Consider the following 16248-nt stretch of genomic DNA (forward strand, 5'->3'; position numbering starts at 1 on the left):
GCTCTCACCCCACAGAAACACCTCTCAGAATCGCAACCCTCCACCATGTGGGGCCTTGCTCAGCACCTCCCGTAAGAGGGCCCAGAGTGTATTCTCGGATGAATGAGTAAATGAGTAAGTGACTCAGGCACACCTGAGTCATAGAATGAAGAACAAAGCTACAGAGGAAGAGGTCAGACACAGGCATCAGTGCTGGCCATGATGCTGCTGACATCACCGCCCGAGGGCACAGGCCAGGGCAGCACCCAGTCCCCACAGAGTGGTCCCCGCAGGGCAGCCATGGCTATGAGGAGTGGCCCGAGCACAGAGACGCTCCAGGCCACTCAGCACAAAGCTCCCAGCGCTCCTGTCATCTGCCTTTAGGGAGACTCCGGCCACCCCATCACTGGACAGGGGGCTGCTGCCTCTGTCACACGCTTTTTTAGTGTAACTAACTTTTGAACTAGCTCTACATTTTTAAGTACAAGTTTTATTACTGTATAATTGAGATCTGATAAAATTCACCCGCTTTTACGTGTCAAGTTCAGTAACTTAGTTGTACAGCCATCCCCACAACCCAGTTTTAGAACTTCCCCATCACGCCAGAAAGGGCCCCGCGCCTGCCTGCAGGCACCCCAAAACCAACTCCTGCTCCCAACCCCGACAACCGCTCGTCCACTTTTGGTCTCCAGAGATTGCATTTTCTGGATGTTTCACACAAACAGAACCACACACTGTGTGTTTTCTTGCATGGGGGCATGCGGTCTGAGCCCCACCACATTGTGGCCTGCCTAACTCTCCGTTCCTTCTCACTGCTGACCACACCCAACGCAGCACTGTCCACGTCACGTGTATTTTCCACAGGGAAGGCGGCATGCGTTTCCCCTGCAGGACTGCTAATCCATGCTGCTGGCTCTGCAGCAGGTTGAACCTGCAACCCCAGCCCTCCCAAGGCAGTGAGAGCAGCTATGGGCAGCACCTACAGCAGGGGCAGGTTGGCGTCTCACTCACACTGTGCACATGAAGCAGGTACAACCAGCGGCTCACACTGTATGCATGAAGCAGGTACAGCCAGCAGCTCACACCGTGCACATGAAGCAGGTACAGCCAGCGGCTCACACTGTGTGCATGAAGTGGGTGCAGCCAGCAGCTCACACCATACTCAAGAAGCAGGTATGACCAGCTGCTCACACTGTGTGCATGAAGTGGGTGCAGTATGAAGCGGGTGCAGCCAGCAGCTCACACCGAACGCATGAAGCAGGTGCAGCATGAAGCAGGTGAGGCCAGCAGCTCATACCATGTGCATGAAGCAGGTGCGACCAGCGGCTCACACCATACACATGAAGCAGGTATGGCCAGCTGCTCACACTGTGCACATGAAGCAGGTGCAGCCAGCAGCTCACACCATACACATGAAGCAGGTGCAGCATGAAGCGGGTGAGACCAGCGGCTCATGCCATGTGCATGAAGCAGGTGCGACCAGCGGCTCACACCATACACATGAAGCAGGTGCAGCATGAAGCAGGTATGGCCAGTGGCTCACACTGTACACACGAAGCAGGTGCAGCATGAAGCAGGTGCAGCCAGCGGCTCACACTGGACACATGAAGCAGGTGCAGCATGAAGCAGGTATGGCCAGTGGCTCACACCGTATGCATGAAGCAGGTGCAGCATGAAGCAGGTGTGGGCCAGCGGGCTGCAGCTTGCTCACTCCTGCCCCGTAAAATCTTAGGGTTTGGCAGCATTTAATCCTTTGTGACAAGTACCCTCCAATCTTCAGTGACTGGGCACTGACCTGGTGTGGTGGAGCGGAGGGTGTCGGGATGGTTAGAAGTGGGGACAGGGCCAGGAGTGGTGGCTCACACCTGTAATCCCAGCACTTTAGGAGGCCAAGGTGGGTGGATCACTTGAGGCCGGGAGTTCAAGACTAGCCTGAGCAACATGGTGAAACCCCACCTCTACTAAAAACACAAAAGTTCACTGGGCATGGTGACGGGCACCTGTAATTTCAGGTACTCAGGAGGCTGAGGCATGAGAATCACTTGAACCTAGGGGGCAGAACTTGCAGTGAGCCGAGATCATACCACTGTACTCCAGCCTGGGAGACAGAGCAAGACTCCGTCTCAAAAAAAAAAAAAGAAGTGGGGACAGGGTGGAGATGAGGGAGGGAGCGGCCCTGGGGCAGCTGAGCCGGGACAGTGGTGATGGCTGTGGCAGTGGGTATGGTGATGGCCACTGCCACAGCCATATGTCTGGCCTGGGGCCCATGCGTCTGGTAAGGCACCAGGGAAGGTGAGGGGATAGGGAGGGTGTACATGAAGGTGGTCTTGAGTGGCGGATGCGGCAGACGGGCAGGGGATGCAGGGCGGGGGAGAGGATGGTGAAACAAACAATGGCGGGCCATCAGCTTCCAGTAAGGCCTGGCCAGGAAGACCCAGGGTGCTCTTGTCCCCACTACTGGATAAGCCAAGGAGAGCAAGAGTGCGGGCAGCCACACCAGCTCCCAGCGGGTGGTCGGCACACGGCTGCTACCCGAATGACAGAACACAGGTTCTGAGCCGTGGAGCCACGTGAAGCTGGGTGCCAGGCCAGTCTGTGCCCATCCACACATATCAGCCTCCCTGTATCCTGCCTCGTGTGACGTCCCCGCTCCCATCACAGGCACAAGGGTCCGTTCCTCTCCTCCCTCCCAGCCCGAGCCCCCAGGAACGTACCGGGCAGGAGCTGCGCAGCAGCTCGGCCATCTGCTTCACGGTGGTGGCGCTGGCTGCGATGGTCTTGTTGGTCTCCTGCTGTGCTGTGTGCCTGGGGGCCGAGAAGGAGCCAGGAGCGAAGGCAGGGGAGGAAGGCAGCAGAGAGCAAGGGCCCAGAAGGGCGCAGCGAGCAGGGATGCACGGGCAGAGTGGGGGAGACAGAGACAGACGGACGGACAGGTGGAGAGGGGACCGAGAGACACACAGAGACAGAAAACAGCAAAGAGGAAACAAGAGCAGGGAAAGAGTAGCAAACAGAAAGAGGCAAAGGCTCAGAGAAAGAAGGGAACAGAGACAAGAGCAGCAGTGACTCCCACAGAGAAAGAGGAGGGGGCCCAACAGCCAGGACAGGGAGGGACAGGCAGACGCCCAGCAAGAGGCCGGTGGGGAGGGGAGGCGGGGGCAGAAAGGCAGGCGGAGAGAGACGGCGCAGGTAAGCTCTGGCTGGGATGGGTGGCAGCCGGGCCCCACCAATCAGCCACTGTGAGGACCACCTTCCTCCCCCGCTGCAACCACCCCCAAATACCCCACAGACAGGAGGCCCAGCCACGAGCCCCCCCTGCAGAAAGGCCCCTCTCGCGGTCAGCTCTCCTCAGAAAGCCAGCAGGAGAATCAAGGCAACAGCGCCACGGCCCAGGGAGGCCAGCGATCCTCACCCCCTGCACACTTCTGAGGGGCCCCGGGTGAGACAGTTCTCACACCCAGGCCCAGTGAGACACAAGCAGGCCAGGACAGTCCCAGGTTACAGTTCCAAGCATGACCTCGAAAGCATCTGGGAAGACCAGCCCGTCTCCCACTAGGGGTTCGTCACCCCCATCCCTGGAGAGAGAAGCACCAGGGCAACCGTACCCCAGCCTGGCCGCAGGCACACACAGTAAGTGCAGGGAGGACCCTGGCCTGGTGGACACTGGGGAGCCACAGTGACCCTTTCAAGTACAGCCCACATGGCCCCTGCAGGCCTCTCAGGCACCACCTAGGGCCTGCACCAAGCAGGCCTCGGGGCCGACACATGGGAGCAAGCCTGGCACCACCGCCCCAGGCCAAGCCTACAGGAGCAGGGCCCATCTCCTGATATCCACCCTGGGTGGGCAGAGCCTGTGGCACACAGAGGAGTAAGAGTACCCCTCAGAACAGGCACCCAGCAGGCTAGAGAGGGTGTGGGCAAAGGAGGGCAAGGAGCCATAAGGTTACCGCAGACTGGGGGGAACCGCAGGGACAGGAGATTTCTTCCCCGGGGCCTTGGTCAGCGCTGCCTCCTGCAGCTGGCCTCTGAGGCTTTGAAGAGCCTCCAGTGCCTCCAGCTCGCAAACATGCCTCTTCGGCCAACCACTGGCTTAACACTGTGAGAAGGATGCGGAAGCAGTGTGCCCCTCACCCCCGCTCCCACCAGTCCTCTCCTCACCCTGGGTTGCCACGCAGCCTCCTGTCCCTCTCCCTGGGCTTCCACTCCGCCTCCCGTCCCCGGCCCACTCGCCACTGCATCCCATCACATTTTGTACACAGCAGGCTCGAGCGATCCTGCTAAAGACGCTTCAGATCTTGCCAGTCCAAACCTCAGAGCTCACCAATGGTTCCACATCTCATTCCGGTCAAAGCCAAAGTCCCTCCAGCACTGCTCTAGGCCCACGTGGACGGCCTCCCCACGCCGCCCTCCTGCACCTGCAACTTCACCTCCCCACGCCGCCCTCCTGCACCTCCGACTTCACCTCCCCACGCCGCCCTCCTGCACTTCCGACTTCACCTCCCCACGCCGCCCTCCTGCACCTCCGACTTCACCTCCCCACGCCGCCCTCCTGCACCTCCGACTTCACCTCCCCACGCCGCCCTCCTGCACTTCCGACTTCACCTCCCCACGCCGCCCTCCTGCACCTGCGACTTCCCCTCCCCACGCCGCCCTCCTGCACCTCCGACTTCACCTCCCCACGCCGCCCTCCTGCACCTCCGACTTCACCTCCCCACGCCACCCCTGGGCTCTAGGCCCACATGGGCAGCCTCCTGCACCTCCGACTTCACCTCCCCACACCGCCCTCCTGCACCTCCGACTTCACCTCCCCACGCCGCCCTCCTGCACCTGCGACTTCCCCTCCCCACGCCGCCCTCCTGCACCTCCGACTTCACCTCCCCACGCCGCCCTCCTGCACCTCCGACTTCACCTCCCCACGCCACCCCTGGGCTCTAGGCCCACATGGGCAGCCTCCTGCACCTCCGACTTCACCTCCCCACACCGCCCTCCTGCACCTCCGACTTCACCTCCCCACGCCGCCCTCCTGCACTTCCGACTTCACCTCCCCACGCCGCCCTCCTGCACCTGCGACTTCCCCTCCCCACGCCGCCCTCCTGCACCTCCGACTTCACCTCCCCACGCCGCCCTCCTGCACCTCCGACTTCACCTCCCCACGCCACCCCTGGGCTCTAGGCCCACATGGGCAGCCTCCTGCACCTCCGACTTCACCTCCCCACACCGCCCTCCTGCACCTCCGACTTCACCTCCCCACGCCGCCCTCCTGCACCTCCGACTTCACCTCCCCACGCCACCCCTGGGCTCTAGGCCCACATGGGCAGCCTCCTGCACCTCCGACTTCACGTCCCCACACCGCCCCGGGTTAACTTCACTCCTGGCCCACAGGTCTCTGCTGCTCCTGAATGAGCCGGACAAAACTCTGCCTTAACGCTTTCCTAGGCCAGATGCAGACAACGAAGCCCTGGTTGCTGACCCAGGAGCAGCTGTCTGGTCACACTGCCACCATGGGCAACAAGCCCCAGCACCAACACCTGCCCAGGTAACTCCCCTGGGAGGGCCAGGCAGGTCACGGCCCACACTGTTCTCTGCTCCGAGCTGACCTCTCCACTCCTCTAGACTCCCATGTGTCAGGGGCTCTCACTCACGCCCCCGCTGAAACATCCTCGTGGAGCCATTAGTGCTGGAATGAAGGCAGCCCGTTTCCTGTATGCGGTGGGTCAGGCTCTTCTCTTTCCAGGCAGGATCTCGTCTCATTTGCGCCTCTCTCACAAACTGTTAGCACCATGCAGGATCAAAGCGAACAAGGCCTCCTTACCCAACCTGGCAACCCCCCAGGCATCAGATCCCCCTGCCAAGTCCATCGTGGGAACAGGAGGTTGCCAGCCAGAAAACCCAAGACGTGATGAAGGGAGTGGGGAACGAGAGCCGCCAGTCAAGGAAGGGCAGCCAGGCGGAAGGGCACTGCAGAGGGGCCACCTTCCACGATGCTCGTCCCAGTAAAAGGCCCGGAGGAGACCTCTACTTACAGCCATGGTACCAGGTAGTACCTCCTACCTCAAACAAGCAGAAAACACATTTAAACACACACACACACAAAGCTAAGGGATGCAGCTAAAACAGTACTTACAAGGAAATTTAAATTCTTGTATTAGAAAAGAGAAAACAACAAAATCAATGTCTAGAAAGTCCACCTAAAGAAGCCAGTAAATTAAACACAAAGGAAGTAGAACAGAGATAATAAAGGTTAAGTTCAACAATTAATAAAATAGCAAACAGACCAATAATAGAAACAATAAAATTTAAAAGCATTCAAAACATTACACAACTCTGCCTAGACAGGTCAAGAGGAAGAAAAACCACACTAGCAAATTACCAAGGTCAAGAACGAAAGACTGAACCTGACTGCAGATCCAGCATTAAAAGAACGTTAAGGAAATACAAAATCCTATCAGGCCCATAAATTTGACAACTAAGATGAAATAGAAAAATTCCTTAAAAGACATGAATTATATCAAAACTGACTCAAAAAGAAATAGAAAACCTAAATAGCTCTATAAGTATGGCAAGAATTCAATTTGTGCTTAAAAACATTGCTGCAAATACACAGGCGCAACAGGCTTCAAGATCAGTATCACGCAATCCCCTAGAAAACAGACAGGAGACACACATTGTATGAGGCTCGCACTACCCTGATAACAAAACCCAAACAGATCATCTAAAGGAAGGAAGCCCACATATCACTCACAAGCCCAGCAGCAAAAATCTTCAATACAATTTTAGAAAAATGAATTCAACTATATATGAAAGAGATAGTACACCATGACCAAGAGGCACTTACCCAGGGGATACGAGGTTGGTTCAACATTCAAACATTGGTGAGTGTAATTCTCGTATCAACAGAGCAAATTTAACAAGGAGAAAAACATCTTAATAAATTCTGCAGAAAAAGCATGTGACAAAATTCAACACTCATTCTAGACTAAAACTTCCTTGAGTTTAGTTCCTAGTTTCCTTAACTAGAAAAAAGAAGGAGACTCCCTCAACCTGATACAGAGAGTCTGTTAAATAAAAAACAAAACAAACATCTAGGATACTTACAGCAAAAGATGGAATGCTTCCCCCTAAGATGGGGAACGAGGCAGGTATGTGTGCTTTCACTACTTTTACTCCTCATATTATAAGTTTACCTAGGAATAAGGGGGAAAGACCTAAGAAGCATAAAGATTGAAAATGAAGAGTAAAACTGTCTTCAGTCACAGAGACGTGTACATCTATATAGAAAATCCTGGCCACGCGCAGTGGCTCACACCTGTAATCCCAGCACTTCAGGAGGCTGAGGTGGGTGGATCATGAGGGCAGGAGATCGAGACCATCCTGGCTAACACGGTGAAAGCCCGTCTCTACTAAAAATACAAAAAAAAAAAAAAAATTAGCCGGGCGTGGTGGTGGGCGCCTGTAGTCCCAGTTACTTGGGAGGCTGAGGCAGGAGAATGGCATGAACCCAGGAGGAGGAGCTTGCAGTGAGCCAAGATCACACCACTGCACTCCAGCCTGGGCAACAGAGCGAGACTCCATCTCAAAAAAAAAAAAAAAAAAAAAAAAAGAAAAGAAAATCCCAAGGAATCTACAAAGAAGCTCCAGAAGCTAATCAGCGAGTGAATCTATGCAGGTCACAGGATACAAGGAAGTACACAGAAGTCACATATTTCTATGGAGTCGCAGCCAACAAGAGGAGAAGAACACCAACAAGAGAAAGGCCAGCCTGGCTGTGTCGGTGGGCTGGACGACGACGTTGTTATGGAAGTCCAGCCTGGCCGTGCCTGTGGATTGGGCGATGATAATGTTTTGAAAGGCCGGCCTTACCGTGTCCGTGGGTTGGACGACAATACTGTTATGAAAGGCCGGCCTGGCCGTGTCCGTGGGTTGGACGACAATACTGTTATGAAAGGCCGGCCTGGCCGTGTCCATGGGCTGGACGACGATATTGTTATGAAAGGCCGGCCTGGCCGTGTCCGTGGGCTGGACGATGATATTGTTATGAAAGGCCGGCCTGGCCGTGTCCGTGGGTTGGACGATAATACTGTTATGATAGGCCGGCCTGGCCGTGTCCATGGGCTGGACGACGATATTGTTATGAAAGGCCGGCCTGGCCGTGTCTATGGGCTGGACGATAATATTGTTATGAAAGGCCGGCCTGGCTGTGTCCATGGGCTGGACGACAATACTCTTATGAAAGGCCAGCCTGACCATGTCCATGGGCTGGATGACAATGTTGTTATGAAAGGCTGGCCTAGCCGTGTCCGTGGGCTGGATGATGATACTGTTATGAAAGGCCGGCCTGGCCGTGTCTGTGGGCTGGACGATAATATTGTTATGAAAGGCCGGCCTGGACGTGTCCATGGGCTGGATGACAATACTCTTATGAAAGGCCGGCCTGGCTGTGTCCATGGGCCGGATGACAATATTGTTAAGATACCAGTTCTTTAATTTACCCACAGATTCAAGGTAATCCCAAAAAATTGCAGAAAGCTTTTTTAAAAAGAAATAATAATTGACAAGCTGATTCTAAAATGTATATGGAGTTAGAAAGGGGCATGAGAGGAGGAGCAGCACAGGGGGCAGCACCGGGGCGGGCGGCTGAACGCTGTGGCATGGGGTGGGCGAGGGGAGGGGACAGCTCATGGCCACCTCCTGGGTCTCCAGAGTGGACAGTGAGTCATCAGGGACTCTCTGGAACTTCTGCCTCTCGCCGAAGTATGAGAGGCATCCTAAAGAGGCACTTTCAGACAGACTCCTGCTGGCACGGGGAGGCCTTGTGGGGGGCAATGGGGCAGCAAGGCTGAGTGTGGGTCCCACTGGAGGGGGCTCCTCCGGGAAATGGCGACTCCAATCTGAGGCTGGACACTGCTCCAAAGGCCGAGGTGCCTCAGCAAGGGCAACAGAGCAACGCAGGACCAGCAGGGCACTTGGCCCAAGGACACGGGAGCTCACACTGTCAGAGCCAGGGAGTCGCCATCCTCACTAGAGAATGGACTGATGATGTCAGCACTCCCACTCGCCATCACCGGGCAGTTGCCACAACAGCAAATAGAGGGCACCTCCCGCTTGTGTCTCACTTCCCCATCCATCCTCACAGCCACCGAGGGAGGGGTCCCACTCCGTCACCGCGGCACGCATGGCTTGGGGAATAGCAGTGGATCGAGTGCAGGGACAGGGATGAGACTGCACCTGTCTTACGACCCCAACACCACAGTGAGGCCCATGCCAGTGAACCTGTGGCCCTCGCCTGCCCTGGACTGCTTCAGCCAGGAGCCAAGTGAGGCAGAGAAAGCTGGAAACGCTAGCTGTATGTTGAGAGCGAGCGAGCCCATCTCACATTCAATGTGGAGTACAGATGCAATGCCCGGAACCATAACACCCGTTTGTCGCCTCAAGAGAAGCTGGCCTGAGGTTGAATCTGATGCATCAGCAGAACCAAAAGAAACCAAGTGAACTGGAGCCTTCATCAAACTGCACCTGAAGCCCCGTGACCGCTTTACAAAACCCACGTATCCCCACAAAGCCAGCTCTGCACGGTTCTGCTGAGAGGCGAGGCAGGCGGCTACAGGGTGCAGGAAACCTGACCCAAGCATCCCCCTCCCAGCACTCCGGTGCGAGGCCTGCACAGCTGCCAGCTCGGTGGCTCCTGCACCACCAGCCAGGTGGTGCCGTTGCTGCCAGCAGTCAGGTAACTGAGGAGTCTGCGAGGCCGCCTGGGGGGTGTGTCACCTAAGGCCCATTTGCCCTAGCGCCCTGCCCTAGTCTGCCGGGGCCAGAACTGACCTGAGCACAGAGGCTCTCTCATTTGCTTGTCATTATTTAAGATGTCATTTAGAAGCACCTCTGTCCTGCCTATCTCATACCTGCTCATTTACTCCCATGACCACCCGTGTTTTACAGATGAGGACACAAGGCCCTGAGTCACAGCACCTACAGGCCGGAGCTGGTGAGCTGGAGTGGGCAGAGGTAGGGTCAGGACCAGCCCAGGTTCCCTGATAGCGGGCCCTGAGCTCTCCCAGCTGCCATGCCAGCTCCCAGATGACACACTTGCCCTGGAAGGCACCCTGCCACCCGCTCCAGACCCAAGTGGTTAATCCGCGCTCCTGCCCCTCTGCCCGTGTTCCTAGTGACTGCAGTGCCCCTGCTGGTCCCTCGGCTGAGGGGGCTCGTGGGAAGAGCCTGTGGTTGGGCTGCTTTGATTTCCCGGTTCCTGCCCTTTCCCAGTAGGTGGACTGCCCCATCCTAGACCCGGCAACGCCCCAGGAGTGACTCCAATGTGGACCACGGCTCAGCTTCATGAGCAGGTGACACCCAAGTCAACACAATGCAGTGGTGTTGATGCACAGACCCAGGGACCGCCCACGGTGGAGGAGGTGACCACCAGGGCAAGCGGGCCAGCAAGACCTGGCATGAGAGCGCCTGGAAGTGAGGCGGGCAGAGCGGGCAGAAGTCTGAGGCTATGTGGCTGGAGCAGGTGGTGTGGCCATGAGACAGGTCTACAGTAGCAAGGGTCATGCTGGGCAGACCTGAAAGGCCATAGCCCAGACTCTGGGTTTTACTTTACTGGGAGACAGGCCACTGGAGCCTCCTGAGCAGGAACCGATGTGATCAGATCCACACTTTTAAAGATCACTTTGAGCTCTACATATAGAATCCACTGTCAGGGGCAAGACCAGGGGTGGGGAGGCCAAGAGGAGAAAGTGCAGGAGCCCAGAGGCCAAGGCTGGGCCTGACCGGGACGTGGAAAGGAAGGTGAGAAGCGCGTGGACACGGGACAGCTCAAGAGGAGTGGACAGGCCAGCCCATGACCGGTGAGGACAGGGATAGGGTGGGGTCCTGGAGGTCGCTTCTTTGGCCTAGGACTGACAGGGAGACCCCAGGTCAGTCCAGAAGGACCCTAAGCAGACGAGAAGGTGGCAGCGCTGGAGGGACACCTAGGGTTCCAATGCTCCACTGAGGAGGGATTCTGAGCTGTGGGATATGCAATACCACCAAGGGAGGGGAGGAGATCAGAGAGGAAAAGAGGCTGGAGCAGATGGATGAAGAACCAGCACCAATGAAGGCCAGGGCCCCAGAGAGCATGAGACAGATGAGGAACCAGCACCAGTGAAGGCGAGGACCCCGGAGAGCATGAGACAGATGAGGAACCTGCAGCAGCGAACGCCAGGGCCCAGGAGAGCATGAGATGGATGAGGAACCAGCACCAGTGAAGGCGAGGGCACCGGAGAGCATGAGACAGATAAGGAACCTGCAGCAGCAAAGGCCAGGGCCCCGGAGAGCACGAGACAGATGAGGAACCTGCAGCAGCAAAGGCCAGGGCCCCGGAGAGCATGAGACGGATGAGGAACCTGCAGCAGCAAAGGCCCCAGAGAGCATGAGACGGATGAGGAACCTGCCAGGGCCCCGGAGAGCATGAGACGGATGAGGAACCTGCAGCAGCAAAGGCCCCAGAGAGCATGAGACGGATGAGGAACCTGCCAGGGCCCCGGAGAGCATGAGACGGATGAGGAACCAGCACCAGTGACGGCCCTGGAGAGCATGAGACGGATGAGGAAACAGCACCAGTGACAGCCCTGGAGAGCATGGGCTGCACAGGAGGAGAAAAATTCTAGAAGGAATCAACTCAACAGTAAAAAGAAAAATACCCAATCAGGACATGGGCAAAGGATCTGAATAGACATTTATTCCAAGAAGATATGCAAATCAAAAGATGCTTGAAGCTATCAATTATCAGGAAAATGCAAATGAGATCACCACAAGACCCCACTTCGCACCCACGAGGAGAGCCACATCCAAAAGACATATAACAACAAGTGCTGACAGTGAGGTGGGGAGATGGGAACCCTCCAGCACTGCTGGTGGGGGTGTAAAATGGGGCAGCTGCTTTGGAAAGTCCGGCAATTCCTCAAAGGGTTAGACAAAGAGCCACCGTATAACCCAGCAAGTCCAGTCCTGGGGATCTATCCAAGATAGGTGAAAACCTACACCCACGCAAACACCTACACACCTACATTCACCACAGCTTTATTCATCGTGGTCAAAATGAAGTCACCCAAATGCCCACCAGCTGGTGAATGGGTCCGTCCTTCCAGTGGGACAGAGGGGTGCAGTTCTGTACCAGCTGGCAAATGGGTCCATCCTTACAGCAGGAGAGGAGCACGGTTCTGTACCAGCTGGCGAATGGGTGCGTTCTCAGTGGGACTGAGGGGCACAGTTCTGCACAAGCTGGTGAATGGGTCCATCCTTACAGAGGGACAGAGGGGTGCAATTCTGCACCAGCTGGCAAATGGGTCTGTCTTTACATATGGAGGGCACTGTAAGCCCTCTCTGGCCCCCTCACAGAGCCCTCCATCGGGCACTGCAGGAGGTCAGCTCTTCACACCCTGCTGGCCACCCCTCTGCCACAGGGACTTGCCTTCAATCCAGTGGGATGGGGTGAACCGCACACATGGATCATGGCCCTGCCCTGCTTAAGCTCTCACTGTAGGAGGCGGGCTGTTAGGACTAAGCCCCTGAAAGAGCTGCCAAGCACGAGCCTGCGGTGCTGAATGAACGTCATCCAAGGCTCCTTGAGCCCTTCTGGTGCTGATTCTGACATAAAAATCCCGGGCCGGGAAGAAGAGCACACCTCACGTGGAGTAGCAGCCCAGCTCACCCAGACCCCACTCCCATCGCTGCATGCTGGGCAGCGGGCCAGCAGACCCTCAGCAGCCACCTCTAATGCACCCCCACTAGGGCCACTCAATCTACACCTTCACCACAACCAGGGAGGTGAGAGGGAGGCATTACTGCGTGCCCCAGGCAGATCAGAGAACACGCGTGCCCCAGGCAGATCAGAGAACACGCGTGCCCCAGGCAGATCAGAGAACACGCGTGCCCCAGGCAGATCAGCGAACCCCCGCATGCCCCAGGCAGATCAGAGAACACGCGTGCCCCAGGCAGATCAGAGAACACGCGTGCCCCAGGCAGATCAGAGAACACGCGTGCCCCAGGCAGATCAGAGAACACGCACATCCCAGGCAGATCAGAGAACACGCGTGCCCCAGGCAGATCAGAGAACACGCGTGCCCCAGGCAGATCAGAGAACACATGTGCCCCAGGCAGATCAGCAAACCCCCACGTGCCCCAGGCAGATCAGAGAACACGCGTGCCCCAGGCAGATCAGAGAACACGCGTGCCCCAGACAGATCAGAGAACACGCGTGCCCCAGGCAGATCAGAGAACACGCGTGCCCCAGGCAGATCAGAGAACACGGCCCACAGGAACAAGTCCAAAAGCTCCAAGGGGAGCGGGTCCTCTGTGGCACTGTGGAAAGTAAAAAATGTCCCCTTCAAAGTTCCCCTTCTTACTAAAGAATAAATCGTAAGTGTTACAAATAATAGTTTTTTAAAAAACCTAACTTCCTTCAAGCCTCCTTGCTTTTATACTAATAACTCTTTGCCAAGTCCTATTCTATGTAGCTGTTAGATATAAGGGAATAAGTACATCCTATGTCCTTGTACTTTAACCAAGATACTTGTTCTAAACATGCTCAAACACGTCCTGGCTCACAGCCTACACGCCGTCCTTATTTGGAAATGTGACTACTTTTCTAAGTTCTTTCACAGGCAACTTCCTCTTTTCCTTTTGTTCTCCTTTGCCTTTACCTATTCAGGAAAGTTTTAAGCTGTTAGCCAATCAGGTCTAAAGGACCCAATGCATAAGGGATAAATATTCTTGCCTTTCTTTGTTCAACTGTGCTCTCGTGGCAGGATTGCTAACAGGCAGCACTCCTTCTGCAGAAAGTAAAATTGCCTTGCTGAGAAAATTCTTTGTCTGAACACTAGTTCTTCTTTTTGGCACCAAGGAACGAGTATTTCTGACAGCCACACACCATGGGGTGACCTGGCCCACACACCACCTACACATGGTGACGGCCCCCAGGGTGGAAGGGAATAGAGCCCAGACAGGAGTGTGTGAGCCGAGCTGCCACTGAGCCCCGCCCACGGGACTGCAATGTGGCCACTGGACTCCAGTGTGGGGGTCTGTGACAGGGAGGCCTAGGGTGGGGTCTGCAGGCAGGGGACAGAAATGACCTGGCCACATCAGCCTTGCATGGGATGAGGGAAATGGGCCCTACCTGGCGAGGTTTTTCTGAAGCTGAATGTATTCAGGTGGAAGGACCACCCTCCCTCCTGAGACTAGGTCCCTCCTACACTGCAGGGCTGGAAAGCCTCTTCCCTGATGAAATGATGGCGGCCATGGATGAAGGTATATCCTTTAAATGTCCTTAGTTGGCGACTTCGTCAATGTGGAGGAAATACAGAACTGGCAATCATGTCGGTCTCAAAAGTTATTTTTAAACATTAACAGTCCATGATATGGGAGCATCCGAGGGGCCACAGAAGGCTCTAGATAAGCCATGACAAGCAGGCTAGGACCACAGCCGGCCACACAGGGAGGACTAGAAAAGTACTAAGGCAAGAGTGTCCAGACCTGACAGCTGAGGCTGGCCCAGGGGAGGGCCACGGTGCTGGGATACTCGGTCCTCAGACCAGGACAGTCTCCTCCCCCACGCTGGGGCCCTCTCTCCTCTCCAAGGCCCACAGCGGGTGGTGTCGGTCTTCGGCTAACCAGGCCGGGCGGCCCAGGATGCGCACATGAGGGCCAGGGTCCCGAAGTGCCCGTCCCACTTGGCCCTTGTGACCTAACCCAGGAGCCGGGCAGAGGCACAAAGACCTGAACACAGCAGTTTCACCGGGAACTCGGCTCACCACACTGAAGAGATGGGCGAGCCACAGACCTGGCCCAGGGTTACACGAGTTACGTGCATCCACACGGCCCTCTGAGAGGCTACGCGTTTCCTGAGCCCGAGGACCCCAGAGCCCGGGTGTGACCAGCAGGTCCAGAGTCCCTCGCTGAGCTCTGACTCTGCGAATATGCACGGGTGTGAGGAAGGCTGGCAAGGAACATTGACATGCTAACAGTGGTTCCCAGGCGTCCTGTGTCCAAATTCCTCATCACAAGCCTACGTCACTGTCACATCAGAAAACAGTAAGTTTCAGTTTCATAAAAGGGCTTAAAAAAAAAAAGGCTAAGAATAGAATTGCCCTGAACATCTGCAAAGGGTGCTCTGCAGCTGGAGCGTGAGGCTGTGTGGCAGGGCGCCTATGTATATTGAATGGAGCCACTGTGAGGAGGAGCAGAGACTCCAGCACCCTCCACCCTTGTGGGAGCCGTGGCCCTCCCAGTCTCCTCAGTTCTGGCCCTTTCAGGGCGCGAGGCTGGTGTGGCCACCAGCTCTGCACAGGGGAGTCTGAGGACAACATCCCAATGCAGTGGCCTGGGGCTGGCTGGGGTCCTTGGGGCTGCAGGCATCCTGCTCACTGCAGGGCGAGACACAGGCCAGCATGGGAGGTCACAGCAGCAAGTGCAGCGGGGACCAGATGGAGGGCAAAGGTATAGACTGCTAGGGTCCCCTCGGACCCCAGAGTGCCACTCTCACCACACCTGGGACAGATGCTCCCTTCCCTCCCCTCCCCAGCCCAGCCAGGGCTCAGGCTTAGCAGACAGCACTCAAGGCACCTCTCCCCATCCCAGACCAGCCCAACCCAGGGCAGGCTGCTAGGCACCCCTCAAGGAAAGTCCAGTGGGAGCCCGCCAAGGCTCAGCTCCCCAGAAAGGGCAGAAGCAAGACAGGACGCCCCACTCCAACCTAGCCCATGGCTGTGCAAATGGCACATCGGTCTCACCTCCCGTGTCCACAGCTGAGCAGGCCCCAACAGGGAGCCTTCAGACGTGAAAGACACATTTGGAGCACGTTGGCAGGGAAAAGCATGTGCCGGCATGCACGCACCCCCCCACCTTAGCACACGCATGCGCGTGACTGGGGCATGCACAGGTGCACTGAGGCTTCCACGTCGGGGCGGGGTACACCTGCGTGCCCCGGGCACCTGCAGGCTGAGAGCCCAGTCTCAGGTTCACAGCACTGACTAGGCTTATCCGTAGGTGTGTGTGCATGTATGCGCACACGTGTGCCCAGGCAGCTGTGGGCAGGCAGCTGTGTGGACAAAGCATGTGGGTACAGGACTACACTCCTGCCCCTGCCCCCCAACATGCACCATGCCCAGGCATGGAGATGCCGTGGCCCGCACACTCACAGGCTGTCCCGAAGCTCCTGCGTGTCACTCGGTGTCCCTAAGGACTGAAGGCTCCACTCCAAGGAGGTCACTGCCCGAGAGAAGAGGGACAGGGTGA

At 56.5% G+C, this 16248-nt stretch overlaps 1 protein-coding gene across 50 annotated transcripts in view; it reads right to left on the reverse strand.

The window, feature by feature from the left end:
- TSNARE1 (t-SNARE domain containing 1) overlaps window positions 1-16248 on the reverse strand; it is a 209225-nt gene that overhangs the window by 115751 nt on the left and 77226 nt on the right. For all 50 annotated transcript variants that reach the window (XR_013397487.1, XR_013397486.1, XR_013397485.1 and 47 more), the window contains 2 exons: window positions 16152-16221; window positions 2694-2784 (listed from right to left, as the gene is read on the reverse strand). Coding sequence is in view for 38 of the 50 variants with exons in the window: in XM_077944200.1 (XP_077800326.1) it covers window positions 2694-2784; window positions 16152-16221 (161 nt within the window). In the remaining 12 variants the exon portion in view is untranslated. The remainder of the gene's footprint in view (window positions 1-2693; window positions 2785-16151; window positions 16222-16248) is intronic.

This window comes from Macaca mulatta, chromosome 8 (assembly GCF_049350105.2).
Source record: "Macaca mulatta isolate MMU2019108-1 chromosome 8, T2T-MMU8v2.0, whole genome shotgun sequence".
NCBI classification, from domain to species: domain Eukaryota; kingdom Metazoa; phylum Chordata; class Mammalia; order Primates; family Cercopithecidae; genus Macaca; species Macaca mulatta.